This window comes from Ambystoma mexicanum, chromosome 3p (genome assembly GCF_040938575.1).
Source record: "Ambystoma mexicanum isolate Mex_15411 chromosome 3p, UKY_AmexF1_1, whole genome shotgun sequence".
Classification (NCBI taxonomy): domain Eukaryota; kingdom Metazoa; phylum Chordata; class Amphibia; order Caudata; family Ambystomatidae; genus Ambystoma; species Ambystoma mexicanum.
Genome location: NC_090925.1, coordinates 620,474,580 through 620,498,425, shown reverse-complemented (window position 1 = coordinate 620,498,425; position 23,846 = coordinate 620,474,580). Strand labels below are relative to the sequence as shown.

The following is a 23,846-nucleotide window of genomic DNA, read 5'->3' as shown; positions in this document are numbered from 1 at the left end:
GGGGACCAGACTCAATACAGTGTCCTGCCTAGTATCACCCTCGGAGGAGAGGGTGGCAGCGATTTAGGGGAAGGTGCAGCGGCTGTTGATGAAGATGGCCACGGGGTGGACCATCCAGTCATTGCTCGGCATGATGTTGTCCGGCATCTACCTGATCCGGCTCTGCAGGTTACAGATGCGACTTCTTCAGGAGTTCCTGGATGCTCGCTGGGTACAAGTGTCTGGAAAGTTTGTGGACAAGATCACTCTGGACGACGAGTTCCATTGGGCGAAAAAGTGGTGGGGTGTCCGTTCCAACATCGCCCAGGGCATGAGGTTCGAGAACCCTCCATTCCATGAAACGGTCACCAGGGACACTTCCCTGGAAGGCTGGGGAGCCTTGAACAAGGTACATTTGGCAGCTATCTTCCGCTACACCAGGACTCCAGGAAGGTCTTCACTTTGGTTTTATCTACTCGTCAAGGAATTCCTTAAAGGACTTGTTTGTTCATTCCCTCTGGTGAAGGCTCCTGGCCCGGCGTGGGAACTCAATGTGGTGCTGACGAGGCTCATGGGGCCCCCCTTTGGGCCTATGCATCAGGCCCCTCTCAAGTTCCTCTCATGGAAAACGACTTTCCTGCTGGCCATCACCTCTGCCAGGAGGGTGGGTGAGATACAGGCCCTATCCTGTAAGCATCCATACCCGACTTTCCACAAATCGAGGGTGGTGCTACGAACGCACCCCTCTTTCATGTCAAAGGTTCAGTCGGAATTCCACCTCAACGAACCTTTGATGTTGCCCATTTTTTTTTTACATAACCTTAGTCACTGGCTGAAAGGGACCTGCACTCTCTGGACGTTGCTCATGACATGAAGCGTTTTCAAAAGACTTCACAGCTTTTTGTGAACTTTGGTCCATTGAACCATGGGAAGGCCTTTTCCAAGGCTTCCATCTCAAGGTGGCTCTCCGGCTGCATCATGCAATGTCATTGGTTGGCGAACCGACTGCTGCCCCGCCGTCCAAGAGCCCACTCCACCAGAGCGATCGCTGCGATGAAGGCGTTCCTATGTGGCCCTGCTGGACATCTGCAGGACTACTACGTGGAAGTCCACGCACAACTCCACAAGTTTCTTCTGCGTTGACAGGGATTCCAGGGAGGAGTCCAGAGTCAGCCAAGCAGTGCTACGCAGCCTGTTCGCTTGAGGTGAGTCTTTTCCAGAGGTAAGAGTTATTTGCTTCTGTTGAGCCTTGCCACCTCACGTGGTTGTGTAATGTACTGCTGTGTATTTGTTATTCATGAGCATGTGAATACATGCCAGATCCCATGCTGGAGAAGGAACAAGTTACTTACCTGTAATTATTGTTCTCCAGCATGGGTCCGAAATGCCAGGTGGCATTTGCAGGAGATTGGGCAGGAGGCATTGTGAGGAGAGTGCGCAGGAGGCATTGTGAGGAGAGTGCGCAGGAGGCATTGTGAGGAGGATGGGCAGGAGGAATTGGGAGGAGATTGGGCAGGAGGAATTGGGAGGAGGATGGGCAGAAGGCATCGGGAGGAGGTTGGGCAGAAGGTATCGGGGGGAGGTTGGGCAGAAGGCATCGGGAGGAAGGGTTAAAACAGCAGCAGGAGATTGGTTGGAGACATTGGGAGGAGATTGGATTGGAGACATTGGGCGGAGGTTGGGTTGGAATCCAGGAGGGAGGTTGTGCTGGAGTCACCAGGGGGCAGGTTGGGTTGGAGTCACCAAGAGGAGAGTGGTTGAAGACATTAGGAGGAGATTGGGTTGTAGTCACCACGGAAGAGGTTAGGCTTGAGTCATGAGTCACCAGGAAAGAGGTTGGGTTGGAGTCACCTGGAGGGGGGGTTGCGTTGAGTCACCGGGGAGGAGGGGGGTTTGTTTTGGGGTCATCAGGAGGGAGTTTGGCTTGGAGTCACCAGGAGGAAGTTTGGCTTGGAGTCACCAGGAGGGAGTTTGGCTTGGAGTCACCATGAGGGATTTTGGCTTGGAGTCACCAATTGGGGAGGGTTGGGTTGGAGTCACCAAGGGGGAGGGCTGGCAGGAGTGAAGCCCACGGATGGAGTAGGAACAAGTATGTGGGCTGATGTTGAGGAGGTGCAGGAGTAGGGAGGTGGTGGGGAAGAGGAATTAAGGACCCAAAAGGAAGGAGGTGGGGTGGTTCCTCTTGAACCCGCCTATGTGAAAATTAAGGCAGGCAAGCCATGTTGACTCAATCACGAAGTTGAAAAGCCATATGGGGAGACCCAGGGAAGACCAGAGAAGACTGCTGCAGTAAACCCGTATACCCGAGATTTAGTACCAAGGAGAGAGAGCCTCCAGGAAGATCACAGGGAAAGGGTTCATGAACCACTTAAACATACTAGAACCAGGGATTAATGACACTAAGACCACCACAAGACTGAAAGTGAGACTCGAGAGAGAGGGGAAGACCTAGACAAGAAAGCAGAAATAGGGTGCAGGAAACCTCTTGAGCCTTTGAAGTTGAGCTTGCAGGGAGATACTGGGACGAAGGGTGCATGCCCCCCTTAGAGCCATAACCGCAGTCATGCTGTAGGTCGACCCGCAGGGATTCAAGGGCACAGGAAAACCTTAAAGCTCCCTATTAGCTTTTTGTTTTGGCCACCTTGTATTCTTTTCCTGACATAAAAGAAACTGGTTTTCACAGCTTTTTATCTTGGCATGGTTACTGATCTCTGTCACCTTCGTGAAAGGATCACTTGGGCAGCACATCAAAAGACACTACATATATGTGTCTTAGAACTGGTGTCACTAGTTCTAGCGCCGGAATCAACTCTGGCTGCATTAAATGTGCTGATGAAGACAGACAGCAGGAATGCAATTGTTGACATAAACATTATGGAACACTCTCCAGTGAGCTGCCCAAGGAAAGGCACTTCAGGCACTGCCACCTACAGGGTGTTGTCACTCTAAGAGCAGAACACACTCCAAAAGTCGCACCATTGCAGACTCAGTAAGTAGTACATTAAAGGACACATGGGAATGGGAACTAGACAGAAACTAGACACACACACACTTTAAAGAATTGTTTGAGCACTGGGATACACTGCAAATAGATTTATTTGCAACATAAAGAAACAGAAAAGACCAACGGTTTGGTTATGGAACCACAGGCACGGTCCAGGGAATTACCCTTTCATTCAGCTGTCCCGCCAATAACATTGATGCAAAAGACGCTTAACAAGATGAGGACATCCTCTGACACTAATACGCCCCACTTTGTGCGAGAACAATGTGGGGTCTTCAATTGTCAAAAATGTCTGTAGATTTGAGGGTACATAAAACCCTCTTAACATCAAATGAGAGCAATTTAGCACACATCAATTCACTGCCCATGAGCGTGGCGTACTGGTTTGAAAGTGGAAGTGGTTCTAGCTTGGATTCTACATTTGTTTCCAAGATGTATTGGAGTATTTCGGGAAGCAAGAAAACCATGTTATGCTACCAAATGGAAGAGATTTTTCAAATAGTGCAGTAGTAACAAGACTTGTTCGCTGCATTGTTCATAGACATTCTTACTTGCTTATTAAAACATATAGATAACAAATTGTCCAATAGTTTTACTAGGTTTCAACTGGAAGTGCTGAATCTGGATCATTCATCCCTTCTCCCCAGAGCGAGGCCACCCCCTGTGATACTAGGGAGGTGACCCCGATCCGCAAGACCCTCTCTAGTGGTCTGGGCAAGTGGTACCTCACTGGCAGTGACTCCCCTCTCGGGGACAAGGACTGCCAGTCTGATAAGGACCTCCCAGACCAGAATACATTGGCCCTCATCACAAGTTTGCCGGTCCTGTAGAAAGTGCTGGTAATGTGGGTTACCGGCACCTTTTCCAGACCGGCAAACTACAAATCTGCTGATAAAGGCTTTGAATTACCGGCAGGCCTGACCTGCTAGTAGTTCTGGCCCCTGCCAGCAGTTTCTTCACTAAAACACTGGCACCGTTACTAACTTAAAGTTCCTCTGCTGCCCTTTTTTCCCGGTATTACTGGGATATCGGGCGGCGGAAACAGTAGGGTGAGTCTGCCCGTAACTTGCCGATGCTACCGGCGGGTTATCAGCAGACTCATAATGAGGGACATTGTCTGCCTACATGGAACTTGTACAAGCTAATTTATTTCCTCTTTTGACTCCAACAAGCCATGACAGCCCTTCCCTCCTGTTGGCTCTAGGCAATGCTGGATTTATGAGTGCTAAAGACACAGAACAACCTTTGTTGTTCATGATGACGTACTGAAACAGGAGAGGAACTGTGAATGGAGCGAAGGAAACTCCTATGTAGGGGTGTGTGCGATCCGTGCGCAGAGGCAAGAACTCTGTAAGAGACGTCCTGAAGGGACAGAGCCATGCTATGCCACAGAGCCCACTGGAGCATGTAGAGCGAGGCCAACACTAGCCGGACTCAGGAAGGCTTGCGTTTTCTCCCTCCGACCGTGATGTCCAAGTTGGGGGAAGAGGTGGAGATGAAGCACCCATTTCCTCTGGTACCGTTACTATAGACCGGCTATGGTTGGCTCGGAGACCAGTGTCTGATTGCTGAAACCAGCTTGCTGTGGAGAGCCCGGATCCCCAAGCTCTATGCCCAAAGGACGTTGGCTGAAGACACAAGAAACCAGGAGGCCAACGCTGGCACGTAGACACTCCAAATTATAGGTACAAACATTTTGATGGAAGGCTGGGAAAACCAACGAGGTTACAGGAGCCTGAGAAACCTGAGTGGGCAAGCGTCCCTTGTGAATCAGAACGAAAGAGGTATGAACACTTCAAAACCAGGCTGCGAAAACAATTAGGCTACAGGAGCCCGAGAAACCAGAGCAGGCAAGTATGGCATGTGCATCAGAACGAGAAGGGTACAAACACTGTGAATCAAGGCTGGGAAAGCCAACAAGGTTACGTTGCCTGAGAAAACCCAAATGGGCATGTACCATGTGTGAATTACATGAATTGAGACAAACTATTCTGCCAGAATGCCGTAGGACTTTGGGGAGTCCCAGAGGCATGAAACAGTTTTAAAGAGAACTGTGTTAAAAGGGACCCTGTAGAGGTATTGAGAAAAACCCTTATTTTCCAGATGGAGAGGAAATCATAAGGAGGAACACTTATTTTGACCAACACTCTGCAAGAACACTGTGAACTTGTTTTTTTTTTATATTAATGAGCTTGAAACTATCGACAGACCATCCAAGTGATCGGGCCAGGCAGAAGCTGAGGAAAGAGTTCATTGCTTCGGTTTCTCTTTTTTAGTTCAGTTTTCCTAAGTGGTAGGGCCAGATTAGTTGGATAGGATTTTGGACCAAAGACTGTTTATTTCAACAAGCACCATTAGTTTTGGTTTTTCGTTGGGGAATTTACCTCCTAAAGATAGGGCAAGTTAGGTGTTTTCTTTTACTTTTTAATAAAGATCCTTACGGACATGTCCGTCATTGGTCCAAGTCCTTCTTCTGGTTCGCCACAGTGCACAATACAACACAACATCAACTATCATGATAGAAAATACCAGCATTGGATTATACACATATGTAACAATTACCTACTACATTTGTCAACTATTTCCTGAGTCATCCTACAACCCTGTAGCTGAAGCCAGGCTGGTGAACGCCATGGAATGCTCGAGTCTCATTAGTGATGCTATATCTGCATTGGCGAGTCTCACTAGGAACCGGAGTGAATGATAATGGAAGACCGCAATGGATCCCGATCTGGAATTGGTATGAACTGCCAAACCATTTTACACCTTTTTTTGTGTAATATTTGAACACTTTTCCTTTTGACTTTATGGAAAATCACTTGGCGATTTGTCAGTAATGGCAGTTTATTCCTCGAGCGCCTGCTTGTAGCCAAAAGGTACCTGATTAGCTTGACCTAAGAAATTGTAGGGCCTTTTTATAACTTCCCCAGGGCAACTGTTTGATAGTGTATAAAGGAGCAGTAGGACACGTTTAGAAGGGACGCTAGATATCGCTGGCTTCTCTGTAGGTTAATGTTACACTCCATAGAGTCATACGTTTACCATTCAGATCCATGGATGGTATAAATAAGTCACACTTGCAGAAGCTTCCTTACTTAATACTAATTGCGCTCCAAGAGGCAGTGAGATGCATGCATTGGCAATGAATTAAACTTTTCTTTTGATATATGCTAGGAAGGTGCCGTTAAGAACACATACTAGATATGCACCAAAAATATTAATAAAACTATTGAGCTTCCGTTTTTCATTAAAGAACCACGCTGATGCAGAACGAAGCTTACATACTTTTGTTTTCCGCAGGACAGTCATGTTTTATGCAGATGTGTTTATGAAATTGAGAAGACTAGGCAGTTTTTGTTGCAGTCAGCAGACATCAACAAGAAAATGCTATCTGTGTGGTTAGATGCACAGGGCATATTGCACATTGCAATCAAGATTCGGATCTAACTGGCCACTCGAGCATACATAAAAGGCACATTCCAAAATAGCAAAGGGTGCACTCATTGCATAGCATGTGAATTTCTCTACAGAGTGTCTGTAGAGCAGCTGCATTCCTGGGCAGTGCATTATTTTATTGCTACCTAGACACACACACACACACACACACCATTTGCATCGCATGTAACACATTATAAGATTCACAATGCTAAAGAAACGAGTACCTTACATGTAACAAACATTTTTCAAATTGTGTCTGTTATATATTTGTAAGCGGCCCACAGAAATTACCTGTAAACAGTAGGTACATATAAAATACAAGGGGGAAATGGTCAAGTTTCGAGCTACTAGCCAGGCATACAAAAGTCACACGCTACCACAATGTTATACATACATACATACAGACAGAACACCATTTCTTACTAACCAAGAGTCAGTTATATTTTGCACCCTGTAAAATGTATCACGAAAACAATGCACTCAGTGCATATATTGCCATATTGATTTCTTTATTTATTTGAATTTATGAAGCGCACATCGGCTCTGGGGCATCGTGGTGCTGTTACAGAAAACTTGCTTGGTACAGATTTGTAAGTACAATGCCGACAAAAAATGACAAACGGTAGGCGAGTAGCACGTTCACAATTATGTTACAGTGGGTCAGTGAGGTACGAACAGAGCAAGTGATGCAGGTTACAGAGGCATACGGGGCATAGTTAGTTGAACAGTTTCGTTTTCAGGCATTTGCGGAAACTTGTGTATGATTTTTCATTTCTGAGTGCCGTGGGGAGGGCATTCCAGTTTTTTGGTGCTAAGTGTTGAAAACTGGAGCCTCCTGCTTTGGCTCTTTTGAAGGAGTGGACATAGATCTGGTCGGTGAGATGAGATCTTGTGTGTCTGGATGATGAGACGATGGCAGATATTTTTGAATGTTGTAATAATAACAAAGTTAATCCAGAAACACACATTTGATATGGCATATTCACTGCATGTGAACCTACTTATTACATAGATCAAGCTGCAAACTACTGTTGTAGGTAAATGATATGTTTCTTATACTTAAATTACTTTAATTTGTTTTTTATTATTTTACCACAAAAGGAATAACGGAGAACTAATTACAAGTGGCAGGCATAAAAGAGCACCACGCTATAATGTGTATTTTTGTGATATGCTGAGGTTGTTGGAAATGTGGGTATGTGCTGAGCTCTTTCTATGTATGTCCTTTGGTGTACGTTGTTTTTAGATATTTTGTACGAAGTAGAAATATCTAAAATAATACTTTTTCGATGCTTTAATCACATTTTGAATCTGCTTTTTACAATTTGTTAAATTTTATTTTGTGTCTTTGGTTGTGATGTCGGGATATGTTGAAATATTTTACGGTACTGGCTGGTCGGGAAAGCGGTGTGTGCAGAACAATGTCCCTTTTAATTTGGCCTGTTAGCTTATGTTATGTTAAGTTGATTTATACCGCGGACCGCTACCGTTTGCATGGTCTCCACGCGCTCATGTGGCTCTGTAAGAATGTTGATGGGGTAGGTTAGTGAGGGCAGAGGGATAGGATAGAGGTTGTGCTCTTCTTTTCGTCCTTGCAGATCCAGGAGAAACAGGCATCTGGGCGTGTTGATTTTCTATGTGTGCATGGATTGAATGCACTCAGGTCATCGTGTCCGGTGGGCAACGTCCAGTGTCTGGATTATTTGTTTGGGGTAGTTTGTTCTTTTGGCGGAAGTGTGGGTTGTGTGTTTAGTGTGTAGAAATGCTAGCCCATTAGGGTGTGTGGGATACGTGGGAGGTATGCTGGAGAGGAGTAAGGAGCTGGGGTGGTTAGTAGTTAGTGTGGTTGTTTTATTGTTGGTTCCAGTATCTGTACTGTCCCCTGATTACCTTGGGTTTTTTCGGGAAAGTTTTGGGAGATGTCTGTTTTTATGCTAATCCCGCTGAGTTGAATAGCCAGGTTTTCAGTCATTTCTGAAAGTTAGGTGATCTACAGTCGTTCTTATTTCCTTCAGGATTGCGGCAATAGTTCGCTTATCAGTCTGGATTATGTGGTTTCATCAAATCACCTTTTCTCGTAGTGTTTCGTTTCGATTTGAAGGTCATTGCTCGATCTTAGATTTGTTCCTGGTTGGTAACGGTTGATTTTGGCTTGGAGGAATTTGGCGTCTTGTCTGTGTAGTGATTTCTGAACGATACAGAGGGATTTGAAGCTAGTGTAGGCTTCTCTGGGCTGGTGTGAAGTGGTCTCTTCTGTTGAGTGTCAGAGTCTTGCTGCTCTATTTTGGATGCGTTGGAGTTTTTTCGTGAGACTTTCTGGTACCCCAAGGTAGAGGCTGTTTGTGTGCCCTCGTCTTGATAATACCAAGGCTTATGTGTGGGAAGGAGAGGAAGGGGCGTATCTCTCTAATTAGTCGCAGGCGGTAGAAGCATTTCTTTGACTTGTGGTTCTAGTGAGAGTATTTTGTCCATGAGTATTCACAGGATTTTTTATCACAACGTGTGTGTGTGTGTGTGTGTGTGTGTGTGTCGTTATCCTCTGTAAGGGAGATTTCTTGCTGTTTTATGTTATGTTCCAAGGTTCGGAACGGCGAGGTGTCATGCCAGGTGTTCATTGAACAGTCCTCAGCAGTACACTCAAGGGGGAACAGGACTGGGGAGGCGTTTTCCGTTTACAGGGTCACTTATTTCCCTCGGGTCTGTTGGCAGGGAGTGGGGAGGGATGGCTGCGCGTTCAATCCCCCACGCTCAAGTAAGGTTATTAAGCCGTACCTATTGCATTAGAGTACAGATGGGGAGAAATGGCATATGTGGAGGGACACAAAGCTTGAAGGTGTTGTTTGGTTATTTACCCACCCATTGCCATGCTAATCCGTATACGGCCATTCCCACCTAGTTCCTCCCCTCCCAAATCACTCCTTAATGGGAACTCGTTGAGCTCGCTTTAATAAAGTCTTACCATCAAACTTTGCACTCAAAGTGCCTGCCAGTGTTTTCTCAAAGCAGCCTTCTGAGAGTTAATGACTTGAGTGTAGTAGCAGTTTCTTAACCAGGTCTGCCTTCAGCCGCTCGTTTTACAAGCACTATGCATGTCCTTCACGGAAGTCCTGGTAAAAACAAGCAGTTTTGGCTTGTGTATAAGTATTAGGCATTGCCCGTGTACTGCTGTTAGATGACCAGGTACTTGTACCATTTTGCAACTGCTACCATCAATAACCAGTTAATACCACTACAGCAGTGCCTGGCAAGTGCCTTTCCCATGCCCACACACAAGTTCTAACTGTTGGCATTGCCAATGCTTGCTTACTGAAGGGAGTGTGGGTAGTGCATGAGTAGCGGAGAAATCGGTTCTTACTAAAAATCCTGACTTTCTCTTTTTGAGGGAGATTAGTAAGGTGGATGCAGGTCTGTGGTGCAGGCTGCATTTCATGTCTTTTTAGGCTTAATATGAATCTTATTGTCCTAGGCCTTTTGAGACCAACCCCTCCCTTCTGAGGTTGTGCCAACTTGCTGGGAATACATTTCCAATAGCAGTTGGCCAGGAATGCCAACTGCCTTACCATAGAGCTCTGTGTATCACTTTTCTCTGGATGAGACTGGATGTTATCTATAAAGGGTCTTCTGGGAATGCTTGTTTTCCTTAGCAGCGTGCTCTGCAGTTGGCCTATCAAGCAGGACATCCTTAAAAGCTTTACATTTATTAGTGGCTTAATGTTAATGATGTGCAGATCATGGGTGATTTATAGCTCACAGGTTTAAATACCAAAGTGTTCACTCAGCCTTGGTTTTATAGCATTTTGATGCCACCAAATTGGATGCAAGTGTTCTACAAAACTGAAATATGCTCAACAGCCCTTCTTCCAAGTTCCCTTGCGTGTCATTCTGTTTAAATGCCTCGGGGTTATTCACAATTAGTTGTTTGCACAGGGCTAACATTTATGGATTTGAGTGGACACTGAATCTGAGCGCTTGAAAAACGTATTGTTTGGGTTGGTCTGCTTTTAATGTGTACAATGCTTTGAATGTACTGCATTAGACTTCTTATTTTGCTGTCCATTTGGCTTAATACCATGTAAAATGCATTTTTGGTGGGCTGTTAATGCATAGCATAATTTGTACGATTTGCACAACCTTTGCACATAAATGGCGCGGCTCCTATAGGGCAAGCATTGCCAGACCAGCTGAACCACCTTAGAAGTTCTTCACTACCGTGGGAGAAGAGACTTTTTTGTATGGTTGTGGGTAGAGAGAGTGAAGCAGAAAAAGTAGTGAGTTACGAAGCAAACAAAGTGGGCAAATATTGGAAACACTTGGCTCACCACGGCTGCAAAAGAGTGATTGTCACAAGGACGTGTAGCGCGCATGTGCATGCAGCGCGCATCGATTCCCCCGGGGTGACTGGCTGTGGCTTTTTGTTTCCAGCTCGTGAATCTATGATCTGGGAGTTGGAGGAGCATCACCTGCAGGAGCGGCACCAGCTCGACAAGCAGCAGCTGAAGGACCAGTACTTCCTCCAGAGGCATGAGCTGGTTCGCAAGCACGGAAAGGTAAGGTCGTCCCGTCCACAGAAGCCGTGTGCTTTTATGGTGCAGTGTGGTCAGGGGTCTCATTTGTGGCTGTTGCGCAGCATGGTACGGTTGGTTCAAAACCTGCTGGTAAAATTGGTGAAGCATAGAGCTGCCAATGAAACCCAGAAAGGGGGGGGGGCTTACTAAACTGCGCTGGGCACCAATTTTACACCCGGATAGCAGGCCAGGGATTCCAACACTAAATAAATAGTTATTAACAGGTATTATAGTCTCTGTTCTTGTCACTAACACTATTCCGCTATCTGCTGAAACCAGTGACATCAGCAGCACGCACCACAATGAGGAGCGCGCCCTATTACATTGACGCATCTGTACAGAGCATTGGCGCTAACAAAATACTCTTGTTAATTCAAAAGTTCCACTGTCAACTCGACCTACTCAATCAAATCCTGCTCGTCTTCGCAGAATAACCAAATGTTTAGCCAGTCAAAGCCCCTAAACTACTGCAACAGCATCTCTGTGGGCATCCCAAAATAAAAATATGAACAATTCCAAGTGTTCCAAAACCCTGTAGCCCGACCACTGCTTGTCCTAGAACATATCACTCCGGCCATGAAGGCCCTCCACTATCTCTCTGTAAGTGCTTCATGAAGGCTGCAGTGGACACGTGCCTGCAAGGAACACAAAATCAGCCAAAAAAGGTGAAGTTCAACCAAGCCTGGGGAGGAGGGAAACGTCTCAGAATGCCTGGGCTAAACCCTGGCAACCAGACGCAGAATAGTGTCCTGTTCTTAGCGGCCTTCCAAGAGTACAAGATAAACTGCATCCTTAAATGTATACAATGTTAGGAGTTTTTCATAAGGAGTCAGTCACCAGGGAAAAGCTCTAACAGGGCAGAGGCTTATCCAGAGAGTGGCACATTGTGACCTTGAAACTCTGGTCTTTAAACTGGTTCACTTAAAATTGTATTTTAGCTAACATCTTTACCACTCTTGCAAATGTTCCGACACCTTCTTTAGTCGCTTGTCATAATTCCTCTTTTAAGCAAGGCCATGTTCCTGCAGTTTTGCGATCAGCATGTTTTATCAAAAATTCCACCCTTCACCTCCAGTCCCACTTTCCTTCTCCCTGCGTTTACCTAAGCTACTGGAGTTTGCAACGACTCCTTTTCTCTACGACTTCCTGAAGGCTTGAAATGTTATGCATCCTTTCCAAGTGGGCCTTTCTCCAGCATGAGGGACCAAATCAGTCCTTATAGCTGCCCTAGATGATCTCGACTTGGTCATGATGCTGGCAGTGTCACCGCCCTGATCATGCTTAATCTGCCAGTTACTTCAAGTTGCCGATTGGCTGGCCAATGTGTGGATCCCTGGCACGTGACTGTACTGATTTTAATCCTTTTAGACTGATGTGCTCAGAGAATTGTTTTTCTGCCCAGTCTTCAGAGCTTTTTAGAAGTGGTCCTCCCTTTCCCATCAATATCAAAGCTGAGATTCTTGGTTGCAGTCCTCGTTCTAACATTACCCTGCCACTGATGGTTTCTTGCTTCAGACTGTCATGCAATGGACAAGGGAGCCTTTTCCACTTTAGCTTCCTCCTTGCCTCCCTCTGGAACCATTTAACCATCCACAGGAAATTGTTTAATAACCACCTGTTAAACAGACACTTACAGAAAACACATACATTTTCTTGGTAAGCTAGACTCTTCAGGAGAAGGTCCTATGTTCGTGACTCCTCAGTTTAGTGGCAGGGTACGTTTTGGCAGCATATAAACTAGTAAAAAGTACCCGTACTCCACACGGGATCTGTAGGCAGACACGATAACACTCTTATCAATTGTTGAAAATCAATGATGCTGTAGGTCGCTGTTCTGAGTCACTTATCGCTTTATGTGCTTTTCACTCTGCAGTAAACTGCAATGAGTATGGGTACGTGTGACTGGCTGACATAACGTGGAGCAGACGTGGAGGGGAGGCGAGAGTTTGCGTGCTGCAACATACTGGGACCTTCTGTGCGCTCTCCCCACCTGTGCCTCACCCTGGTGCATTACAGTGCATTGCGGTGCAAATATTTCAGAAACTGTGCATCCTTGGCCTTGAAATGTGGTTTTCGGGTCTTTGAGTTCTGTACCTCGCTTCAAAACGCTTAAAATTAGCTTTGTCTGGTCCTTCTATGACCTCATAGATGCTTCGCTGATTGCAGGCAACCGTCTCATCTGTGAGAATAAGTGGCAAGGCGGCAAAGTGGTGTGGAAGAGGAAGATGTAATGGAGATGGGAGGGGAGCAGAGCTGGGGGAAGCGGAATGGCCATGGAGAATGCAGGACATTGTGGCACCAGAGGCTGCAAAGAAACGCGTGCTTAAACAGTCTGTGCAAGCCCGCATTCGTAGCCTGCCTGGGTGCTTATAGTCCATCACCCGGGAAGATTCGACTCCATCACACCTTTGACAAGTCTGGATGATCACTACCTCCCTTTCCTTTCGTTTGCTTGCTCCAAACAGTCAACCTTTAGCTAGCTCTTAGCATTGTTTCCTTATCCCGTGGTGAGGGTGAACATGGCATTGACTCGCGGTCAAATGACGGGCAGTGAAGGGTGACACTTCCTAACAACAGTGAAACTGATCAGTTAAACAATGTGATAATGTCTGCATAGCACTGGAATGCCAAAATGTAGCTCATGGTGGACTGAAAAGTTTTTTTTTTCTTTCTTTTTTGTGCTGCCTTAATCAAAAGTGGCACAAATAGCCTGCAGTAATGGGGAGGGCGTTGTTGAGGTAGGCGTGGGGCTACCAAAGTAAATTGCCAAAGAAAGGAGTTCTACGAGGAGAAGAGGAATGGGTATTTATGTACGACTTTTTAGCAGGTGATTTGGCTCATTTTCTTGTTTGTGAGATATTTTAGGGCAAACAAATGAGTGACTCCATGTTATCTGAATACCATTGGGGTTTCTTATGAACATTGTTTTCTGGTATGTTAATCGAGTTGAAACAAAATACTACAATTCCCAGAAAGCATTGCTCTGTTAAACGAAAGCCTCGGACTGGAAACACGTGTTCCGGTGACATGGAATTACCTTGCCAACTATGCTCTTTGCTGGTAGGCAAAAACAGTTTCAGAAAGTATGGAAACAAGTAATGTTTGGTGCTGCCAAAGGGATCGGGAGTTGGAAAAAATCGAAGGGTTGAAGGCTGAGGCTTTTGTACTCAAGGGGATTGCTGCGATTGTTTTTTTGTTTTTTTTGTGTTTTCTTTACTGTGAAAAAAATTTGTACAAAGGTAGAAAATAAGGATTCTAGAAACAATTAATGGCAAAGCCAACAGTGTAGAGAAAAGGTTTTCAGACTCAAGCACTTCACTTCAAGGGTGTTCATTCAAACTTACAAGAGAAACGCCTATCTGTCCCTATTGCTAAGAGGGATTTCCCTTCCTATCAACTAAACTAAGCGTGCTTGTCTTTAGTCAAAATAAAAAATAGTCCTCTGTGCAAGCCCTATCAACTACCTGGCCCTACCACTTTAAGAAAAACATAGATATAAGCCAGAGCACTATGCCCGCTGCGCAGGCTTCTTTATACCAGTCTTAGTTGGATACCTCAGGATTGCTTCCCGACTCTGTGTCACAATCCCAATGTTCGTTCTTGATAGTTCATCGTAGAAAAGTTCCCCAGTCTTTCTTAGTGCACAACAAGGACAAATTAAAGTTTTTAAAGAAACCAAATGTCCCAATGTCTTTAAATGGAGGGATGATTCCCTTAATCCATCTACACCAATTTGGTTGCTTGCTTTCGTGTTCTGATGTTATACAAAGGTAGTCACCCAGTTCCCTTGGCTCCTGCTCTTGGTTTGGCTAATTGAACTCTCCAGGTTCTCTTTGCCTTATAGGTTACAATACTCCACTTATCTCAATAGGGCTCTCCAGACCCTCTCTGGCCCTCCTACTATATTAGCTCTTGGTGCCGTCCCTTGGGGCTCTGCCAATGTCCAATACTCTGGTTTTGAGAGCTCCCGTAACCCTCTGGGATATTATTTCTCTGTGGGTCGGACTGACCCATACATGGTTTTACACCACTGGCTTTTCTTTCTCCCTTCTTCTTCTGGTTGGCTTGCCTCCCTCTTCACTGGGCAACCCTCGTACCTTGTGTGCTCCAGCGGGGTGGCGTCTCTGAGGGGATGTTTCCATTCCCTGCTCTCCTCAGCGTCTCAGCTAAGTAAGTGTTTGGGTCAGGCAGTGCGTTTACTGCCCTCACTTGCTTCTTTAATAGCCTTAAGACATTTTACCCATGGGGTAGGGGAAATTTGCTCAGTTAGATCTGGGCCCTGCGGAAGTATTATAATAATGACTAGGTTAAATCTGTTATCCTTGAAGTATAGAAAGAGGTGGAGCATAAACAAATGTCTAAGATCTGCCTCTGTAATCAGGATAGCGATGAGGACTTAGTTCACTTTTTTCTGGTTTGTCCACGGTACTTAGGCTTGCACAAACGGTTTTCAACTCAGTATTTTAAAGCCCAGGATATTAGATGTTACTGTGATGCACTTCGTAATTATGGAGTACAATTATGAAGATTTTGTGTATAACTTATATAACTATGTTTTTAGAGCACTTAAGAGAAGGGCATCTATTTTAAATATTGTATAAGCTATGTCAAATTGAAATATGAAGATGTGTATATATGCATGCATTTAAATGTAACTCTTTTGTTGTTAATGGAGGCAACCAAATCTAATAAAGTATCTATCAAGTGTTCGGGCATCTTTATTCTGCCAGCTTCGGTGCTTTCTTTGGTTCTCACACTGAAAACTGAGTTTTCATTCGTCCTGGTCTCCGCGCTTGTTCGCGGGCCCCAGGCCCACCACGGCTGCAGAGTGGTCACGCCACCAGGTACGATGGGGTTTCTCTTGTCTTTGCCTGAGTGATATTGCGCTTCTAAATGCCTGCCTCCCAGCGTCTCTCTTCCGTATCTGGTCTCCACACAACAGCTAGCTCTGTAGTGGAGCATGGATACAGCCCTCCAGGACGTTGTCCTCAGAGGATTGCCAATGTCTGGTATTTCTCACCCTCCATTTATGATTGGTCATTCCTTTATTCTTACCGCCGTACTTCCAGGAGGCGTGTTGTTTCTCATCAGCTGTTGTGTTTCTGGGGAGTTCATCATTACCTTGAGGCAACGGTATGGAAGCAATGTCAGTATGTTTTGAGTTTCTAGTGCCAGCTATATCTCCCATATAGGCAGACCAGATATTTCTTTTAGGGAGTTCCTGTCAGGAATGGGAGTCCTTGTCTTGTCGAGGGCAGTCACTCCCAGTGCGGTCCCTCTTCCCAGTACTCTAGGGAGGGTTTTGCTGAGCAGGCTCAGCTCCCTAGCCCCAAAGGGTGTGGCTCCCTCCTGGGGAGGAGGGATGAATTTCCTGGATTAGTCAGTGTAGGTATTGAGATCACATGCCTATGTACCTTCACAACTTGCTTAGTGTTACAATTACATGTCCAAGTTACCATCTTTTGATCGGTTTGGCCAATATATGTTAATATAAAACCTATTACAGGTATTATCATCCTACAGTTAAGAACTCTCCTCCTTGCCAGGTATTCACACAAATGGACAGCGTTTCACATCAGACAACAGCAACTAGCAATTTACTAGGCATCTCAATATGCTGGCATTGTACTTGAATCATATAGATAAAATGTGGTGATTTGTATAGAGATTCACATAGACGGACCATTTCTAAGCTCTGTATTAATCAGTGTTATTACCCACTGGTGGTTCTCGGTTCATTGCCGTTGGAATGAAGAAGGGCCTAGTCGCTGTCACCAGGGTTTTCAAAATTGTTGCATGGCTTTGTCCCAATCCTAATAACATCACCTTGCACATGAGCTATCCATCCAGCATGCAAATATTTGACAGATGTGAACATTATAAGCCCAGGAACTCGAGCCATTGGGTAGAAGCACTCATGCCATTTGCTAGCTGTTGCTATCCTATACTCCTGAACCCTCAACATATACAGGTTTTTTCCATCAAGTGCTCTTGCACCATTTGGCAGGTATTGTTGCACTTTGTCTAGGTGCGCAGATCATATGCTAACATGACTCCTTCACCTCATACCCTACCTACTTCTCTGCTCTTCCCCTGTAGCACTTGAAGGTAGTTTCTAGGCATTCGTTGTAGCCTAACTTTATTCGATATAGCTGGGAAGAGCCTTCTTTTTCACCACCGCCTAACTCGTTGCATTGATGTCACACCCATCTCCCATTCTTTTGCTGGAGCATTTGGAACAGCCTCTGCGCGCTTTGTTCACCAACTGAATGGAGTTATTTTTAGATTTTCAATTGAGACAACATTGTGGAAAAATAGATGACAGCAGCAATAGACACCTTGGCAGCAGCAACATCTAGGAGCGTGCCTTTCATTTAGACAACAAACAAAAACATGATAGAACATGAATTTTATACGCAGTCATACATACAAATAAATAAAACATTATTTAAATTACATTGATTTCTATTTTGTAAAGGAACAGCGTGGGGGAGGAGGGCGTAGTCTGGTGTTTCGCACTAGGCGCAATATTGTCTAGAAAATGCCCTGCCATTAAACCATAGAAATCCCAAGGAGATGGCTGAAGATGTATGTGGTTCATGACCCTGCCTCCTCACCATTCCGAACGCAGCCTGTTTCATATGCTGGCTTTGACTTACAGGAATCTGAGCAGATGCAGCGCTACAACCAGCGCATGATTGAGCAGCTGAGGATCCGCCAGCAGCAGGAGAAAGGCCGGCTCCCGAAAATCCAGCGCAATGAAGGCAAGACCCGGCTGACCATGTACAAGAAGAGCCTCCACTTGACCCCAGGCCTGAGCAGCGCTGACCAGAGAGAGCGTCTGAAGCAGGTATGCTAATAATTCCATTCTCTAGTTTTTATATAGTGTTTAATTACAGATTCCTACTGCATCACTGGTGTTGCAGTGTGAGCACAGATCTCGGCAGCAAGCACCTAACCTACTTGGGTATATGACCTGTAGCTGAATGTGAGAGGTGCAGATGTGCTTTACTAGAGGCCAGCCATCTGTTTGAGGTCATGATGTTAGGATGGAGTGCCTGGAGAAAGTCACGGGTACTTTAAGTGATGTGAATAGCACACAATTGTATTGTTTTATTTCTGCTGAGTCAGCCCTTGGCTTGGCCTGATGGGGAAAGGGAGCAGTGTGATGATCACATGCACCGAGGCAGCTCGTCGAAACCAGCATGTGACCACCCCAAAGGCTTTGTGTCTACCGTGCAAACTCCCACTCTATTTAATGTGTGATTGGGGTTTCTATTGCTGTCCACTACCATTTCCATGCTCTCTTGGTGTTAAATGTCCAATAAGCTCCTGGACAGCCATAACCCCCAACCACAGGTTGGAGTTTCACAAGATTTTGGGAATTCTACCTTTGAGATTGTGTGGGGTTTATATCGCTAGTTCTGAGCAGACTTGACTCCCCCCCACCCCCTCCCTCCCACGGCTGAGAATAGCGGCACTCTTCAAGGATTCTCGCTGAAGTGCTGGTTGTCTCATTCTAAATTACCCCAAGCAGTGGCGGCTAGTACATTTTGTAAGAGGAGGGGCATACACCAATTATTTTGGGTAGTGGTATGTTACCTTTTCCCCCACCTGAACCCGAAAAACCTTGGAAATATTTTAAATAATTAGGTTAAATCATGCATTCTAAGGCACATGTTTCAGAACAATTTGGTTAAAAAAAACACACACAATCTACGATCTGTTATGTGGGCAACACATCACAAACTACAATGCTAAATCACCAACCCTGCACAAGAACATTTTGAAACATGTTTCCAAGCTGGATGTGTCTAAAAAATAAAAAAAAATAAAACTCCATGAGTCCTGTGTCAAAAATGCATGCCTGCAAAACACATTTTCATGCTCATTGTGTCCAATATATGTCAGTATTGGCACTGTAAAAATACTTACATGCTGGCTGTGCCCAGTATATGCCATAATAAGTTAAGCCCTATGTCCCAAGTCTTCTGTGCCTAGGAACACAAGCAGCACCTTAACTGATGCCCAATGAGGCCAAAGCGGGTTTGATGTGGAGTGTGTTCTTCTGCAGAAGGGATGTGACATGGCAGTTGGTGCTGGACTACCTCTTTTTGGGTGGGGCTAATCATGATTTGCATATGGTTCCGCTATTTATAGTGGCATTGCTGGCTGAAAAACAATTGCTTCACAGGTTGGAGAGTTTAAAGCCAGTGATTCAGTCAAAACCTTTCTCCCATTAGTAATGCCAAAGAATACCACTTCAACACACCTTTCTGTTCTTATTTTAGCCAGTGTATGCTTGCATGCTTTTGTAAGAGCCAAGAAATGCCAGCATGCACTTGCCAGAAAACCATGTGGGGCCAAGACCAGACAAACTTTTTTGTAAAAGATAAATAAAACACATATTAAGGGACTTCAACTAAAGGGTTGGGACAGTCGCACACTTCCTGTTTCTTGAACCTCCCATTCCACTTCTTTGTGTTAGCAAAGGCTGGCCGATTTATCAGTGACTGTCTTTTCCTGAAATCCAACAAAATGTTTGAACCCGTAGGCCCTGTAAATGAGGTAGCGCTATCTGGGATGGATGGGGATGCAGAAGCTACTCTTACACCAATAATCAGACCGCCTCAGGAAGTTGGCAAATCTTAGCTATTTTAATTGCAATTGTCTAAAACAGGGAGTACAACGGACGTCAACGGACGTCGCACAAGCATTCTCAATGTTTCACATGAAAAAACACATATTTATAACAAAAATTAATCATCAGTGATGTCATACTACGTGACAAAATAAGAAAACCTACTTGTAATAGGCTTAAGGGAACATCTAGGTATACTTTCTAAGGGGAACAGGATTGTGATTGGATCTCTAAGTCAGGTGGACAGCTATGTCCACCCCTAGTGCAAGTCTCTTTGCTGTCATGAAATACACTACGTTTCATTGGCTTTCAAACTATAGGGCTCTACACTATGTGACCCTTTATGATTGGTTGGCACGCTTGTACCCTTCTGGAAAATTCCACTCACTAGAAGCATGCAATCTGGTACCCCAGGTGCTGGACGGTTGGACTTAACCATGCCTCCCCACCGAATTAGCCCATCATCCATCACCACGCCTACTGTCTGGCATTCAAATTAGTCTTTGAAATCAGCCTTGCAAAGTATCAGTGCACCTAAGAATAGAAGGGATGCCTAAGAAGCATGGCCTTATCTTCAGGTCTCAGTGTAGCCTGCCCAAGGTCTATTTTCATCTTGACTATGTGACAGGAGACCGTGTTTGGAGCTCCTTTTCTGCATTTAACACTATTAAATTAATAAAACCTGCCACTTCTAGTGTTTTTCCATTACACCTCAACAGGGGCTCTTCCGCTTCTCACGTTCATTGTATCTTCTCAAATAGATAACCAGTTTCTTGGCTGCCTTGACACTGGGCCAGGCAGCCTTTCTCGAATCTTCCCTCGTCGTCAGCTGTTTTCTGTAGCAGTAGTGCCACACTTTCAGCCCTTCTGTTCATGGGGTTCTAGTTTGCTAAAATGCGTTGTGGAACATCCAGATTCTATATACATATATATAATGGCATCACTGCCTGCTATTCACTACGTATAGCCAGCCTCATGATTACTTAGTCTACTTGCGTTTCAGCAGCTCTACAATTCTAAAACGGCTTCCATTTTCTTCAGTGCTTTCCGCACATGCAGTCTTCATTTCGCACATGAAATATTGCTCAATTATTTTCTGCGCCATCAAATCTGTAAAGGTTTATATACTCTCTTCATTGGCATCTTCTCGGTGTGTAATTTCTGCTTCGTGTGACGTCACCAGTCTTCTTTCATTCATCTTCACACTTCTTCCGGAACCTCCTTTAAAAGACTGTAATTTCTCAGCGGGTACATTATGTAGGGCTTTCTTAATGGATACCTTGTTTCGAGGACTCTTTGCAGTATAGGGACCATTATTTGCATCGTGCATGACCTAATTTCCGGTTTCCAACATATAGTCAAAATTGGAGCAGGACTTCCGGTAGAGACACTTGGCTCCTCCTCTACAGTTTCATAAACCAAGGGCAGTTGGGTGGAATCCTTTCCCAGGCAAATCTCTCAAGCGCTCAGGCGTTTAGGGTCCCCACACTTTTGGGGGGTTTTAGTTTTGTCTCAGGTGTTCTGCTCCTCCTCCTTGGGTCCTATTTCCATAAAACGCTATGCAACAATCAAGACAATGAAGGTGGCTGGATTGCCACCAGACTGAACCCCTAAGCACCCACCATCATAGGCGCAGAGTACATGGGGGTTGACAACAGTTGCACCTGTTCTCCTTTAACCATGGGGAAAGGAGTGTCTTTTTGCCCCTGTTGTGATTTTGCAAGTATCTATGTGGGTCAAACAAACACGAAAACAAAACTAAATCTGATTGAGTGCTCTGCTTTTTTTATAACTCATCCCTCCATGGCTTCTGGCTCTCCCCATTGTTGTGCTCTGACTTGGTGAAGTGTTAGCATGGTTCTCCAGCATGGGGTCTGGCATGGATTCACATGCTCATGAATATTCCCCGTCGTCAGGCTGGGAATCCTCGGTAAAGAAAAAACCAGTATCAGTTTCGTTTCTGATCTGTCTTTCGTAGTAACAACCAATCACTGGTCTCTGCGTCATACTGACCACAGCCAATGACTGCCCTCTACCTAAGCACCGCCTCTGGCAGCCATCTTCAGATTTTTACCGCACGTTCATGTGTTGGGATCCTCGTGCTATTGCTCTCGAGCGTTAGTGCTATTTTTTTCACGTTTTTTCTCAAAAACTTCGTTTTTTCGGTCAAAAGAGCCTCAAGCTCCACCGACTCTCCATCCGATCAACGGGGACCCGTGTCGGATTCGTCTGCGCCCCTCAAGGGTGAAGATTTCGTCGAGCTACGCTTCTGGAGGACTCAAGAAGTTTCTCAGGCCCGGACATGGCCCAGGAGAAGGGAAGCTCGACGCCCGGAAAGCTGTTCAGGATCTGACATGAGGACAAGACGCACGTGGAGAAGGACTGTGCGTTTTGCGGCAATATGTCGGAACGGACCCCGCCACCAACGTCTCGCCAACTGGCTGGAAGGGAAGAGCCCGTCGGCGAGAAGAAGAGGAAGAAATCCGAGCGGTCTTCTAAGACCTTTGAGGACGCCCCGGCGACGGGGGTCCAACATAAGGCCAAGCACCGCGAGTCCGCTGGCACCGGGAGCGCCGAACGGTCGGGCTCTATGGGCGCCAGGCAGGGCGCACCCTCCCCGGCACCTTCAGCCACGAGCCAACGCTCTGGGTCGGGTAAGAGGAAGGGCGAGCACCCGGCGAAGCTCCTGGAGAGGCCCTGGTCGAGCTCGAAGGCCCCATCGGAGGGGGAGCGAGGCAGTGTCCCCCCCCCTCAAGGATAAGGCGGTGAGCGCACCTAAGGTGGTGAAGGCCTTAATCCATCCGGCCAAGCCCTCTATCGATACTGTCGCGGCGGCCCTGGCTCAGCCTGTGGAGGCTACACCAGTGGTGGCGACCTCGGGGCTCAGAGTCTCCCTGCCACCTCGGAGGGAGTCCTCTTTTGTGCCCATCGATAGGACCCCCGTGAAACCACCGGCGGGGCAGAAAAAGGGGGGGCAGGGCGTCGTCGTAGATTCGGCCTCAACCTCAGAGGAAGAGCTGATTGAGGTCTTAAGCCACGGCCTTGGTTTCCGACGCAGGTGACGACGACATCGTCGAGGGTGCCGACGGGGCTCCTGATCGCCCGTCGGATTCCCCTCTGCCAGTGCCGCAAGACAACTCGGCGGCCATTTTGTTGGCTATACAGTCCTTATGTTCAGAGATAAGGACGAGACTACCGTTGCCGACGGAGGAACCTCTCCCGTCGGGGGATCCTGAACCGGGACCTTCTGGTGTTCCCCCGCCCAAGAAAAGAAGGATTCACCCTCCACCTCCTTTTCAGCCGTCGCGCCCCGTCCAGTCCTCCTCCCCGTCCACCCGAGGGGATGATACGGGGACGACGAGGTATACGACGAGGATCTACCGTCGTCACCTCCCACCAGGGTTTCTCCGCCCGACGAGATTGGATCGTTCCACTCCATGATCGCCAGGGCATCCGAGCTTTTCCAACTCTGCCCTGAGGAGAAGAAAAAGGAAGGATTCCTTTACCAACGGCGCAAGGCCAAGAGGAAGACGGTCCTCGCGGTGCCTCTACTGGACGACATTTGGGATGAGGGCCTCGCCCTCCTCAAGAACCCTTCCACGACGCCAGCTAGAAGAGACCGGTACGAGAAGAAGTACCGGGTCCCGGACGCGGCCCCCCTGTGCCTCCGGGCGCAGCCTACCCCGGACTCTGTCGTCTCCGCGGCGGCCAGGAAAAAAGCGGGTGGGGGTGCGGCCTCCACATCGACTTCCCCACCGGACGGTGAGGGAAAGAAATTGGACGCTATGGGACGCAGGGTCATCTCGTCTGCAGCGACGACGATTAAAGCGGCCAACGCCTTGGCTATCGTGGCCCGCTACGACAGGGAGCTATGGTACAAACTGGCTCCCCTGCTGGACTTCCTACTGGACGACAAGAGGGCGGATGCCCTGGAGATCCTACAGGAAGGCGAGGTGGCGTCGGACCACGCCATCACTATTGCGACGGACATCGCCGACACTGGGTTTCGCCAGTTGGGCAACGGCGTGTGCCTTAGGCGGCGTGGATGGCTCAAGGCTACGGACTTCCGTCAAGACGTACAGACCAGAGTCCTGGACATGCCGTTCGATGGGAACAACCTGTTTGGGAAAACAGTGGACGATTCCCTTCAGGCCATTAAAGCGGACACTGAGACGGCCCGGGCCCTTGGGGTTCTGCAGCAACGACGGACGCCCTTTCG

The 23,846-nt window shown here is 46.6% G+C and overlaps 1 protein-coding gene across 1 annotated transcript in view; it reads left to right on the top strand.

Annotated features, from left to right (window-relative positions):
- STK10 (serine/threonine kinase 10) overlaps positions 1-23,846 on the top strand; it is a 967,310-nt gene that overhangs the window by 923,227 nt on the left and 20,237 nt on the right. Inside the window, exons 15-16 of the mRNA XM_069651382.1 lie at positions 10,844-10,968; positions 17,648-17,836. Of these exons, the coding sequence (XP_069507483.1) occupies positions 10,844-10,968; positions 17,648-17,836 (314 nt within the window). The remainder of the gene's footprint in view (positions 1-10,843; positions 10,969-17,647; positions 17,837-23,846) is intronic.